We start from the raw sequence: 15,205 nt of genomic DNA, 5'->3' as shown, positions 1-15,205 counted from the left end.
TACTCTATATTATAATTAGTTATATTAAAGAAATTCATAAAAACCTGAGTAAATGTAGTAGACAGTTTATAGCAATGTCTTTAGGGTAAATGTCTATATTAACATGTTGATCATTTAATAAAATATGCCATGCAGTAATTCCTCTAACCCTTTATGTTAGCTTAAAATTTTTTCTCCGTTTATAAATAAAATGCAGTGGACAAGCCCCAGTAGAATGAATTGTTTCTGTGTAAGAAACCAGATATAAAATCTTTGCCTGGCTGCCAATTGTTTGTAAATGTTAGCAGGAGCCTCATTGTGTGGTAGACTAAGTATTTACTTAAGGCTCTAAGTAACCTTTACAGATAAGTCCCTCAATCTCTCCGGATTTCCCAAAGTCATCTATTACGAAAGAGCATTGGATAGGAAACAGACAATCTCTAGAATTCTTCGAGCTCTTCTCTGACTCTACAATTTGCTAAGACCAAGCCTCAAATGATCTGAACTTTTTTCACTAAAATAATAAGTACTTTTTAAATTTGGTAATTTCAACTCAGATTGATCAGAGGTTTTGATTGAACATAGAAGATATCTCAAAATAATGTATAATAATGTAGTACTTTGGGGAAAAGTGTGACAGTTGACATGCTTGCCAAAGCTTCTGTATCATAACAAATCTAATCTGGGTAGTAAATTGGCTTCTACTGATGCATAACATGTTTCTAATATTATTTTACATTCTGGATCTATTTTCCCAGAAGTGATAACATTGCAGTGATTGTCCCTTAGTTTTGCATGGTCAGTATATGAAACTCTTTCTATACAGACTAGCAGGCTTTCTGTACTTCCAATATTCAGTGAGAAGACACAAGCCACACAAAGATTCCCTTGGGATTTTCCTTAAAATGTGAAATGCAGGAGACAAGAATAGGGACAAAAGTGGGATGTGGCCATGATACCCTGGCAAAAAGCCAGGATTTCTAACTTTTCAGAATTTTTGAAGGGTTGATTTATCTACTAAAGGAAATGAGGGGAAGGCAAAATCAACAAATTGCTACATAAAACCTCATATAGAAATATATTTTCTGATACAGAAATGTTTACCTATTAGGAAGAATTACTCTCTGCCTTGCTCATGGCTTTGTTACCATTCAAATGAGTTGTGCTGGGCTCTTCTAAGGTAATCATTCAGGCTTCCTTTCATTTTTCTGTTTTGTACCATTTCCTGCAATTTATCTCATTGCAAAATGGGATCAAACGTCTGTTATCTTGGGTCACAGCAAATGACTGAAACATGTAAGTGTTTCCAGTAGTAGCTGTTGTTTTGTTTGTTTGCTGGTAGTTGGGAATAAGGGTAGAGTTTCTATCTCCAGGGGCACACAAGCTTTTCTAGATCTTTATTTCATCCAAAACTAGCGATAGAATCATTTCACACTTTGTGAGTTAAATTTGTATCAGCACTTATTATGAACAGTTCCCAAGAATTACAAATCCATTTCTGTCCTAGACACATGTCATTTATGTCTTACTGTGAATGCATCCTAAGAACAGAGAAGATAATGTTTGAAAACATGACATTATTAAACATTGATAAGTAATTATTTCCTGAAATATTTCCATAATGTTAAATACATTTTAAAAATCTCTACCAGTGAGGAAAAAATTAGAAAAAAAATACCAAGTTTACCAAATCTATCGATCTAGCACAGTGTTGTGAAGAAACCTATTAGATGGCCATCTGTGAATATTTGTTTACTTATGATCAGTGGGAAAGATCTGGTGTCATATTTCATTTGTAATAAAAATGCAGTAAGAAATTGATCTTTAACACACTTTAACAATTAATTTACCACTTGAGAATATTGCCCCTATATTGCATTGTAAGTTTCTGATACTTTTAATGTTAGATCAATGGCAATGGTTCAATGACAATACTGGTTAAATATAGTCTTAAATTGACAAGTGTTTTAGGATCTGCCACTGTACTCATCAATAAGGCTAAGCTAGGCACTGTGTTTATCCTATGACGTGAATTATCAGGTGAGAATGTAAAGTGTCATTTTGGTATTTAGCATGCTGGGAAAGATATATCATCTTATCCAGAGATGGGAAGGATTTTCTGCAAATTCAGATCTCATTTTATCTGTAATTATAAATGCATGTCAAGTGTATTGACAGAACTGTGGAAGATAGAGAAACTAAGTAACTCCAATACATTATACTAAAAAGGCAGCCAGAGTATATAATGGTACAAGGTGTACTAGACCTAGATTACTCATTAGCCCAGTCTGGTACCCTCCTTTTAATGGCAATGAGATCATTCTAGAGCAAGTATTATTATATATTCTTTCAAATCTGGGTGTAGGGTGAGGGATAAAGTGAAGCCCTATTGCTTTGAGACAATTTCTTGACCATGTGCATATCTTTAAGGGGGCCATACAGTCCTTTAATTCTTGTGTTAACAGAATTAGCCCCTTGAAAAAGCCTATAAAATTCTTATGAGTAGTTGAAGGTACTTAAGTTTCCACCAACATTTCCACACTTTTAAAATGGAGAAGAAAATAAAGATTCTGATGACTATCAACTACAATGCAGTGTATCTGTACACAAATCCCAAATTCACAATACCATAGTTATGTAGATGTTAAAAATCCCATGCCTGTTCAAAAATGAGGTTACTCATTTTCCACATTGTTTAAAATTTTTCTTGTTGTTAAGCTCCTGCTATTACTTGTGTCTATTCTTGTTTGTGGTTCTGCTTCTATGCACATGTTCTGTCAATGCTTTTTTGCATCAAAGCTGTGCTCTGTCTCTGAATCACAGCATATAGAATAGTGTGTAGTCCTTGGACAAGCAGAATTAGCATTGTTTGGAAATATGCTAGAAATTCTAATTCTCTGACTCCAATCTGGAATTACTAAGTCAAAAATCCCAGCAATCTGTCTTTAAGCAGTTCTTCCAGATGATTCTGATGCAGGTTCATATTTGAGAACCATTGGTATAGAAGATTGGTTAACTTGCCACTATTCTGATTGAGTAGACAGTAAATATATATTTAGCACCCACTCTCTGAGACTCTTTGCAACCCTATGAGCTATAGGCCAGCAGTCCGCAACCTTTTTGGCAACAGAGGTTGGTTTCGTGGAAGACAATTTTTTCCACGAAGGGGAATGGGGGGATGGTTTGTGGATGAAACTGTTCCACCCCAGATAATCAGGTATTAGTTAGATTCTCATAAGGAGCATGCAACCTAGATCCCTTGTTGCATGGTTCATAGTAGGGTTTGCACTCCAATGAGAATCTAATGCCACCACTGATCTGATAAGAAGCAGTTCTCAGGCAGTAATGCTAGTGATGGAGAATGGCTAAATACAGTTGAAACCTTGCTCTCACTCGCCTATGGCTCACCTCCCTCTGTGTGGCCCAGTTCCAGTATTGGTCCGTGGGACTTCATAGTTCCCATAATGTTTTGAGGTTTCACTTAATTTAACTTTGTTTTATTTTTAAAGAGAGGTAATATCACAGTTAGAGCCATTTAGACTCACACTATGGTATGGCCACATTATCTCAGAGGTATTAGTGAAAATGTGATAACAACCCCAAGGAGTTCCCTAGGTCCTTCTATGCTAGGATATAATAGATGAGCTTAGGATACTGACAACAACTCTTGAGAGAGAGAGATTTCATTTAGAGGGGTTAGGATTTGTGTCTTACATTGTGCTAACCATGATATGTTTCAGCATCTTGATTAAAACTATGAGACTATATAGCATTATAATCAATTTTGAGTTAAAATGTTTAGAAAAAAATAGATGTGACTGATTCTGAATTAATGAGACTTTCCACATTTCACAATAATTTTTTTTTGGAAAGTACATTCCTCACTCAGAAAAGCACTACTACCACTCAATGAAGCAGAACCCTTAGTTTTAGCTAGTGGCCACCTCAAAGTGCTGTTGGGGGAGGTGGGGAGAAATGTGGCACAAGCACTTGAGCTCTTTCTCTCTTCAAGTCTGTTTTTATGCATGCACTTTCTCTCCCTGGAATGTTCCTTCTCAACTTCCCAGAACTCCCCTATTAAAACCCTACTCTTGAAAAGTCACCTCAAATACCAGCTGTCTTCTTCAGGATGACTTCACTATTTAAAGTAATGTATAACATATTTTATCTCTCATACCACACTTAATATATTTTCTTTCTCATGTTTTATATTGTCATTACTTATTTGTGTCTTTATCTTACTGAGCTTTAAAACTCCTTGAGGCAAAAACCAAATCTTGTTTGCCTTTGTAACCTTCAGAATGAGAGCTAACACCTACCCTGCACATTGGTGCTTCATACACATTAGCCAAATTAATTGACTCGGTCTATAGAATCCCATTATATATTTGTGTTCTATTTATCTAGGAGTGGACAGAAGGATTTTGCATTTATTTTTCACATTAGTTTTCCTTGTCTATATCCATTCTATTTAATACAAGTTTTATTTGCCATATACTTTTTCCTTTTGTGTTTATGGAAAAATATTTAATGAGAAAGTTACCCTCTAGACCAATAGCTTTTTTATTCTAATAGCACCAAAACAGAAGTAGCCTTTTGTCCAATATGATTGCTACGGGGGCAATAGGTCAGATGCTCCTCTTCTGGTGAAGAATGAGAAGCAGCAGCTGGGAAAGATGCTTGTGAATGGCCACCTTCTCAGATTAACTATTTAGTCACTCATCAAAACACTACCAGCCCAAACAATTATATACATGAGCATTAAAAGAAAAAAATGCATGTACATGAAAATTGTGACTTCGAAGTTATTTCCACTCAGAGATTATCACAAAATTTTCTCCATTACTAAGGTGATGATGTATCATGAGGGAACATTTGCAAAGTAATATGAACTGATTTTTGTCATAATCGCTTTTGTAATGTTGACTATAAAACTTTACTTTTTTAAGATTTTAAATATAATCTAAAATAAACTTTATAGATTGCTACTATTTATTGAAGAAATTTGCTAAATATTACTTTATTTCTAATGTATTATTTAAACAATTTTATGTTTGTAGACAAAATCCTTCCTAGTTGTCAAAATTCTTAGAATCTGCACAAGATGTTTACTAAACTGAGTCTCATTATCTCCCAACTTCACTTTTCCCAACTTCCTGCCTTGTTCCTTGTACTCCAGTTGGTAAATCAAACATCTTATGATATTTGAAAACACCATACTGTTTCACCTTAAAGATTTTGCTCTTGCCTTCCCACCCTTCCCCTGGACACTTCTTACTCAACCTTCATGACTCAGTTCAGGTCTCATTTCCAACAGTAATTTGATCGTGGAACCCCAGCCAGTATGACCTGCCTTTATCTTTTCCCCATAGTCCCCTTGTCATCATCTTAAGTCATCACTTACTGCCGTGTAACATGTTTTATTGTAGTTATCTGTGTATTTGTCTTTTATTCCCAATAGTACATAGACTTTTCAATAGAAAAACCATTACGTATTTGACTTTATATTTTCATTTTCTAAAAGCGTACCCTTCTCCTCCTAGGTCTTCCTAAGTGACTGAACTAAATTGTCCAAAGACCCTTAAATAGATTCACAATGCTACCTGGGCTATTCATGTTTTAAGGGATATAAAAACTAATATAGTTACAACTTAATATAGATAATAGAATTTCACTACAAGAATATGCCTATAAATTTATAAAATATCTGATTTACATGAATGGGAAATATAATTCATGTGACCTTTCATTAATAATATAATTTTCAAGTGTTTCTTTGAGTAAAAAAACTTTTCTTTTAACTTTTAATGTTAAGATAATTGTAGTCATAAACTTGTAAGAAACACAGGGAGATCCAGTATGCCCTCAACTCACTTTCCTCCTGGAGGCTCTTTTAACTGGTGTTTAGTTTTGCTTCAAAATATACACATATAGAACTATAAGCTACTGATCCAACAATCCTCAAACAAAATTCTAGAGCTCTTTTCCAAAAATAATTTGATAGGCAAACTTGATCATCCTCACCAAATAACAGAAAAAACAGGAGTGATTCCTTATGAAAAGTAAAGAAGTTCTCTAGGCTTCAGTCCTTCAGAGCTCCCCTTTTACATTCACAGATGTTTATAAGAGGTGCAGTCATTGTCCAATACCCACAAGATGATCAAATTATAACTTACCTGACCATATGCTGTGTCCAAAAATTATTTTCAAAATTCGAAAGGATTTTAAATCACCTATGTCTTCCCTCTTTCTATTTTGAGACAATAACTAAATAATAATATAAAAATAATAGCTAAACCTTTTTAAGCTTGCCTAAACTAGTGGCAGAGTGGGAAAAAAAAAACGTTGATTGAGTCTTTGAATATTGCGCTCCTAATCAGGTAAAGCAGAAAGAAACCAAGGCGTATCTAAGCTAAATATAATCTACAATACCACATGCAGTGCATCCTCAGAAATAATTGGTCAAAAATTCAGATATATATTATACTATTACTATAGCTCAGTCTGTTAGTATAGTTTAATCCCACAATGTTGCATGCACCTTCAAAAATATTGGTTTATTTTTGGATTAAAATCATCCTTCATTCCTCTTTGTTCTATTAATTTTCAGTTTCAAAAGTATACATAAGGTAATATCTTGCAGTTTACTGACAGTACTTTCTTGTCTTTTAGCCAGACAATGTAAGGAACTGCCTAATCTTTTGCCCCCGAATTCTACCTCCTGCTCTGCTTTGTATTTTCTGCTTATGACATAAATAAAGTATATTAGATTTTGTTCTCTAAGATTCAGACGTTATCCTCTGTGGCATGCCATCATCCTTGGGAGGAACAGCACATTAAGTCATTAAAGAAAATTATTTTGATGAGTCATTTTGTCAGATAGTTTACAACAGGATTCCCTTGTAGGAATGGGAAAGAGGAGGAAGAGATGATGGAGAGGCAACATAGTCAGAGATGGCGAGCAATAGCATCTAAAAGTCAGAGGCTTAAGTGTTAACAACCATTATTCCTGACCTTTAACACCTTACCACCTGTGCGTGTGTGAGTTAAATAATCTAAGTATATCTTCCTTTTTTTTTTTATTTGTAATCGAGACCAAGAATAGTATCCTTAGAGGGTTATTGTGTGAATTAAAATATTTTTCAGAATATGCAAATAAATATGTGTGTGTGTATTTGTACGTGTGTGTATACCTTAGGGCAACTACCAGCATAAGGGAAACGGATGTAAAAAACCACAGATAATGTCTCCTTTATCCTTCACAATCTTTCCTTGGTTTTGGCTTGCAAATAGAGTGAGATATACCTCTTTTGATGAAAAGGAGTGCTGTGTTAGGTCAGAGACTTCCTACAGATACATGGACAAAAGGGTCTCTGACATGTAGTTTTGGCAAAGTCTCTGGTTATGTCAACTTTGCAACAGGGGAAACTCAAGCATTTCTATTAGCCTCCATAAGGCTAACCCGTGAAGGAATAGGACAGAAGGTATTCATCTCTCGAGAATAAGTTAAGCCACTCTATCTCTATGGGTAGAGTGAAAACATATAATCTGTAGACACATTGGGGATGGTGTTTCTCATGATACATGACAAATGATAATATGCTCAACTTTCAGATTTTATGTATTAAGCCAATGGGAATTTGTATGTATTGCTCAGGATTTACAAAGCCCATTGAAGAATTTCCAAAATCTGGAACTGTTGGAGAAAAATTCCCCTCTAATGATATTTAAGAAGATACTAAGTTCCAGGAAAATTCTAATCATTTTATAGGTACTATCTCATTTAATATTCACAACAAAATTATGAGGGAGGTACTATTATGTTGCCCATTTTGCAAATAAAATTGAGTCATGGGACACTTCAGTGACTTCTACTGTGGTAATTCACTAATAAATGTAAAGCCAGGAGTTGAACCCAGGTATTTTGGCTCCAGGGTCCACATGCTAATCACAATGCTACTTCTCTACCCTGAACAAACTGCTGAGAATTTTGAAATATGTAGTTTTAGTTCCTTAAGTCTTCTTGAACTAAAATGGGTGGGCACTTCGGGTAGACGATAAACTGCCTTCCCTATTGTGATCTACGAACTTTTCCGAGAAAATTATCTTTAGATGCAGCAATAGAAACTTGTGTATAAGGGGAAAAGGAGCTTTGTCTACCTCTTACTACTTCCCTCGATTTTCCATTTTTCCTAGGAAAAAAAACTTTAAAAGTCCATGTTTATGGATTTTCCCCCAACACAGAGCAGTGATTCTGCTATTTCAGAGACAGTGTAGATGTTGGGATTAGTCTCTCTGTATCTCAGAATGTCAACACATTTGCCAGAAATGAATCTATCAGTTAAATGTAACCAAGAGATTTAGTTTATCTAGATCCTACAAAGAAGAAATAGTTTACCACTATTTTTACATATTGAGGTAATCTGACATATTATTGACATGTGCTATAGATTTAATTTAATACCATAGTACAGATATGTGCTTTGATAACTTATTTTGAAATCTAAACTGAGTGGAGTTGTTTCAATATTTATAGGGTTGAAAATGCAGAGTTAGCAAAGGAAACATTTTAATTAAAACAATATTTTTCTACGTATGCTCAGAGTAAAATGAAGGGGAATTCTTTTAAAGCCTTATTACTTTCTTCCATATATTTGCTGGAAATACTTGCTGGGTTTTAAGACACATTGAACAAGATTTGCTTGTTTGTTTACCAATGTTTTGAGCCTTTTGTTTTTAGAACCACCAAAAAAAAAAAAAAAAAAAAAAAAAAAAAAAAAAAAAAAAAAAACCTCAATAGTTTATTTTGATTTTACTTTTCTTCCAAATAGCTTTAGGATTATTTATTTAGCTTTTTCAAATTGTTATGTTTTAGGCATCCTGGAGATAACATCAGTAGAAATCGGAGTTGTTGCCGTCAAAGCCATTAACAGCAACTATTACTTAGCCATGAACAAGAAGGGGAAACTCTATGGCTCAGTAAGTAATTCTGCTTTTGTTTTCAAATCCACTTCAGTAAATCATTACCACAGTTTTGGAATGTTTCCTCCAGACACTGAATAGCTTTGTTATCCTTCTATTGCTAGTAAATAGAGCCACAGTGGGTCGGTCACCACTGTTTCAAGGGCTGGCCAAACAGCTCTTCCAATTCTCTAATCTCCTCTGTTGTTCACCCATTAGTCCACCACACAGGCTGCTGCTGGCATGTGTCTGTGAATGTTCTAAACTGCTAACCAAGTCAGGCTCTCACGGAAGCATCTGGTCAGATTGGCACGGGAACTGCAGACAACTTGGAGAAAAAACACTAAGAATAAAGATCTTGAATTGAGTAGAAACCCATGTATTATGTGTGTGTTATGGCTGAAGATAAAACAAGGGCTCAGATGTTTTGCATTTTGTTAAAATCTGAAATGGGGAAATGCATCAAGAGACACCATTTTGCTTGTTGTTCAATCAACTCTAGAATTTTATTTGTCTAGACAATAACCATTAATTCAAATTATGCCTCAAAATCATATATATGTATATGGGAAATATTCTTTGCAATAGGGTCCTTGTGGAGCAGATATTCCTGCAGTGCTTTGGGCACATCCATGGCTGTATTCCATACCAGGTGTTGAGTATTTGGAATACCACTTCTGCAATCTTGGATCAAACTCATTTAAACCAATTTTTTAGAAATTTAAGATCTCACTTAAAATACCAAATAGTTGTTTTATAATTGCAATTGTAACAATAATTAAATTACCAGCACTGAGACAATTTGTCCTGTTCAGGTCCTTAGAAAAGATTGATTGATGCATCAATCAATCATATCAACATCTACCATATGCCAGATACTGTTTGACGTATCAAAGATGCGTAAGAAAGAAGCATAGAAATGGGCCTTGACTTCAAATAATTTATAATATATTTAGGGGAAAATGTTAACAAATATGAAATAATTACAGCATCATTGGTTGTTACATGTATGAAAGGATCAAGTATAGTAAAGCAGCCCTATGATAAAGTTGGGAACTAAGTTTCAATCTCTTAGCTGTCATTCGAATGATGACAGGGGTATATTAGTTTGTGCATGTGGATCCATCTTATTGTGTCCCTCCCATAGGTACATCAAGGGGATGCTAACTGAATTTCATTTTTTTTTCTCTGGATTCTACTGCAGGGGAGTATATTGAAGGCAGCTGTAAACTTGGACAAATTTTAACTGAATTTTTTGGAGAACATGTAATGTTACATATGGCCAGAAATAAAATCTGTGACACAAATCTCTTAAATAATTTTATATTTTTCAAAACAGATCCTGTGTCATTTTTACACTTTTATGTAATCAAAAAGGAATTTCACTTTAAATTTGTAGATAAACTTACTTTATTGATTAGCATAAGGCTGATGATAGTGACCATTTAGAATCAGCAGCTCTCAAACTTGAGTATGCATCAGAATCACTGGAAGGGCTTATTAAAAGACAGAATAATGGTACTCACAGCCATATTTTCTGATTCAATAAGTCTGTGGTGCAGTTCAAGAATTTCCATTCCTCACATGGTCCCAGGTGTTCCTGATGCTGCTGTTGCAGTAACCACGATTTGAGGACTGCTGGTCTGGATGTAGGGTAACCTTGCGTTTTACAAATATCAGATTCACTTTTAACTGGGGAGTCAGGCATGCTTTGAGTTGGTCCCTGGGACTAGGGTAAATGGTTTTTATGTGTGGGGGTCAGAGGAATTTTAGTAAAATTTCTCCATTACCGTGGCTCCCCTAATGAACCCAGAGGAATACCAGACGATTATAAAAAGTGGTTCCATTTAGGGGTTCACATCATAATCACTTTTGAGGCATGTTTAATGTTTTCATTACTTAGTCTAGACCCAACGTCTTAAAGTCAGCTAACACTAATTTAGACTAAGGAAGAAAATGTAAATAATTTTAATGAATATAACATATTTTAAATAATTTTAATTGATAAAATATACTTATTTAAAAACATGACATCAAGGAGAAATGGATAACTTTCAAATAAACTCTGACATAAAAATATTTAATAATTTTCTTCACATTTCTCCTTTTTTCTTCTGCCCCAACACAGCTCATGGATTGTGCTTATGCTTCATCTTGAGCTCTAAGCTCTGTGAATTATTTCATTCAAATTCTTTATCTAAAGTACAGTCCAGTGGCTTTCTATTATCTTCAGTGGCACTTAGCTGAGATTTCTCTCATTAACGTTTTTTGTTCACTGTCTTCTCCCAGTAGATTGTGACCTTGGAGACAGCGAGGTCAGTCTTGTCCCCTGCTATTTGTTCAGCACTTAGAACTGTACAGAGCACAGTTATACATTGCATAAACCTAACCTCTCCTGGAAGCTCAATCAATTACAGAACATGATTTACACTTCCAGCCTGTCTCAGAAAGAAACTCATTCTCTAACCATAATATTCTTTTTTCTGTGACTTTACATTTCTACTAGGAATAATGAAAAATTATGGCTTGTTAAAATTAAACAAAAAATTTATTCAAGTTGAATGTTCTGCTCAGAATGGAATAGGACTAACATCAAAATTTATGAATGCATATCTAATATAATTCTGTATATTAGGTGACAACTCTTGTAATTTCTACCTCCATTTTTTTGTTTCGTCTAGTATCCATCGATTCCGTAAGCCCTCCTAAAAATCTAATTTGGGCAAAGATTCAGATTGACTGATTAAACCAGTTTTATATCTATTCTCTTGAATGATCTTCCTCTATTTCTTTTTGGAAACTATATACCTTTCTTATATTTTCATTATTCGTTATCAAAGCAATGTATCTATTGTATTGTGAGTTTTCTCCTGACTGATGGGATTCAGTAAATAAATTATAAAACGGAATTAAATAGAATAGGCCTTCATAGAGCATGATTTAAAGACCAAAGAAATTTTTCAGGTAGCTGGAAAAAATCCAAACTTCTTTTTAAGAAACTCCCCGAACCCTGCTTTTGAGACCTTGCCATAGCCTGAATTTTCTTTTTATACATTACTGCTTATGATTTTCTTAGATCCTGTCAACAATATATTTGAGGCCCCTTCTCCAGAGATTTTGCTACCTTTGACCTATGGCCCAAATATTTAAAACATCTGAAAGAAAAGGCTGATACATGTGCACTTCAATTTAAGAAACATTACTCTATAAATTAATTTTTGGGAGGAAAATTAATTAAGCATACATTCCCTCTTTTCTCTACATAGCTTCATCTGAAATACGAAATCACCTCAAATAATCTCAGTCCTTCATTAGCCTCTAAACGTACCCCATTTATTGAAATGAACATAATTATCCATATTTTAAAAATTAACTCTGCTTTGAAAAGTAGGTAGTTTTAGACAGACTGAGATAAAGAGAATAAAAGTAAATCTATACTAAGGATTTATATTCCTTTGAAATACAGAATTATTTTTGTTTTATCAAAATCCTTACCTTAAATAATTTACCTTTCCTTCTTACTTTCAGCCAGTTAAATCATCATTTGAATGTTATGTTTAAATATTACTTTATAGAAGAGAAGTATTTAAGACTAAAATATTTCAGGACAGGTAACTTGAGCTGGTAACATTAACATAAACTATATCTGCTTCTTATGGTTCTGATGATGTTCAAAATTGTGATATATCCTATAGACACCTAGGTATATAAACATATACATTTTCAGGAATTTGGAATTTTGTAGAAATTTCAAAATGTCTCAAGGTGAGAGAAACTGCCAAGTAGAGTCCTCAACTGAACTATGCCTACGGGGCCCTTGCTCTGGATGAAGAAGTTAGAACCAGAGGGCAAGTGCTCCAATTCCTTAGCTTCTTAACTACTTTAGTTTGAGTATAAAAAAAGAGCTTACTTCTAAAGCCAGAGTCTTGAGATCATTGAGGTACCTCCTCTTAACTCCAGAGTAAGATCCTGGATTTGCGGAGTGAGTGAGAGCAAAGCCTTGTCCAGGTGTGTCTCCTTAAATCCAGCTGGCCTCCTGAACAAAACCAAAGCTCTATGGCTATGGGATGGAACTTCCCAGGATCAAAGTCCTTAGGCTTATACAATATAGGCATTGCTATTCACCATGCTCACAATTTCTTCAACACAGTAGTTCACAAAATGAGGAATTCCATGTCCTAGTTTTCAATCCCTGGAGTTCATGAGCAAAATCTGTCAAAATTCCAAGCTATAGAATATTGCAAATAATTTCATTAAATTAAGAAATTTGATATTTGGAAGGAAGATATCCCCCTTTTTGGTTATGTAGAACTATTGTGGTTTTGCTATAAGATCTGCTTTCTTATGAAGGTGTGTGTGTATTTATTGTGGATTTGTAGGTAAAGTTTGCAAACTTGACAAGCCCATATCTTTCCTTTAGTTCTATTTTTTCCCATTGGCCCCTGGTTATTACTGTAAAAGAAGCATTATAATACTATTATTTATAACTGACTCATCACAAATATTGTTAGTGGGATGTCTACTTCTTGACAATTATTCTAGGCCCTTAAACCATGTAATATTCAAAGCGCATCAGCTTTTTAAAACGGCTTTCAAAAAATGACTATGATGATCAATTAAAATGTATGATGTGCTTTCAAACAGAATGTGTTTTGTGGCTCTGAGATTTACTTTTCTATTGTTGACATTATGTATTAAGCACACACCTTAGGTACAGATGGCAACTACAAACAGAATCCTGGGACTGGAATTCTCTGGATCGTTTGTATCAAATGAAATCAAGTACAATCACCATAGGAATAAAAGAGTCTGTTGTTTTTCCTTTGCAGAAAGAATTTAACAATGACTGTAAGCTGAAGGAGAGGATAGAAGAAAATGGATACAATACCTATGCATCCTTTAACTGGCAGCATAATGGAAGGCAAATGTATGTGGCATTGAATGGAAAAGGAGCTCCAAGGAGAGGACAGAAAACACGAAGGAAAAACACCTCTGCTCACTTTCTTCCAATGGTGGTACACTCATAGAGAAAGGCAACATTTGTGGATGCAGCAGAACCATGGCTCTTTTGCCAAGAATAGTGGATATTCTTCATGAAGACAGTAGCTTGAAAGGCAAAGACATGTTGCAGATGTCTGCTTGCTTAAAAGAAAGCCAGACTTTGAAGGTTTTTGTATTCACTGCTGACATATGATGTTTTTTTAATTACTTCTGTATCATGTCTTATAATCAAGATATAGGCAGATCAAATGGGATAGAAGTTATTCCCAAGTGAAAAACATTGTGGCCGGGTTTTTGTTGTTGTTGTTGTTAGGTTTTTGTTTTGAAACTTCTGAGATAGAACTTAAAGGACATAGAACAATCTGTTGAATGAATGATCTTCGGGAAAGTTATTTATGGAATACGAACTCATATCAAAGACTTCATTGCTCATTCAAGCCTAATGAATCAATGAGCAGTAATACACGCAAGCATTTACTGGAAAGCACTTGGGTCATATCATATGCACAACCAAAGGAGTTCTGGATGTGGTCTCATGGAAGAATTGAATAGAATTTAAAAATATAAACATGTTAGTGTGAAACTGTTCTAACAATACAAATAGTATGGTATGCTTGTGCATTCTGCCTTCATCCCTTTCTATTGCTTTCTAAGTTATTTATTTAATAGGATGTTAAATATCTTTTGGGGTTTTAAAGAGTATCCTCAGCAGCTGTCTTTATCTTTTCTTTTTCTTCAGCACACCACATGCATGTTCACGACAAAGTGTTTTTAAAACTTGGCAAACACTTCAAAAATAGGAGTTGGGATTAGGGAAGCAGTATTAGTGCCCATGTGCTATCAGTTGACTTAATTTGTATTTCTGCAGTAATAACCATCAACAATAAATATGGCAATGCTGTGCCATGTCTTGAGTGAGAGATGTCTGCTATCACTTGAAACCATACATTACTCTCGAGGCTTCCTCTCTCAATAAATAGACCAGAAGGCCAAATTCCTCTCTTTCAATACATCAATTTACCTCCAAGAATATACTAAAAAAGGAAAATTAATTGCTAAATACACTTAAGTAGCCTCGCCTCATTATTTACTCGTGATTTTTTGCCATATGTCATGGAGGTAAAGAGACTGTCCACATCTCTAAAAACCCTCTGTAAATTCCACATAATGCATCTTTCCCAAAGGAACTATCAAAGCATTTGATATTAAGTGCAACTCTCCCAGGGACTTAAACTGAGCAAATCAAATGTATACTGGTATATGT

The 15,205-nt window shown here is 34.6% G+C and overlaps 1 protein-coding gene across 2 annotated transcripts in view; it reads left to right on the top strand.

The window, feature by feature from the left end:
* Window positions 1-14,972, top strand: part of FGF10 (fibroblast growth factor 10) — an 82,975-nt gene extending 68,003 nt beyond the window's left edge. For both annotated transcript variants that reach the window (XM_011972838.1, XM_011972837.1), the window contains 2 exons: window positions 8,855-8,958; window positions 13,770-14,972. In XM_011972838.1, coding sequence (XP_011828228.1) covers window positions 8,855-8,958; window positions 13,770-13,967 — 302 coding nt within the window. In that variant the 3' untranslated portion in view covers window positions 13,968-14,972. The remainder of the gene's footprint in view (window positions 1-8,854; window positions 8,959-13,769) is intronic.
* Window positions 14,973-15,205: the final 233 nt, after the last annotated feature.

Source organism: Mandrillus leucophaeus, unplaced genomic scaffold (genome assembly GCF_000951045.1).
Source record: "Mandrillus leucophaeus isolate KB7577 unplaced genomic scaffold, Mleu.le_1.0 Scaffold1308, whole genome shotgun sequence".
Taxonomy (NCBI): Eukaryota; Metazoa; Chordata; class Mammalia; order Primates; family Cercopithecidae; genus Mandrillus; species Mandrillus leucophaeus.
The sequence above is the reverse complement of the archived record's forward strand: the minus strand, read 5'-3'. Positions and strand labels throughout refer to the sequence as shown.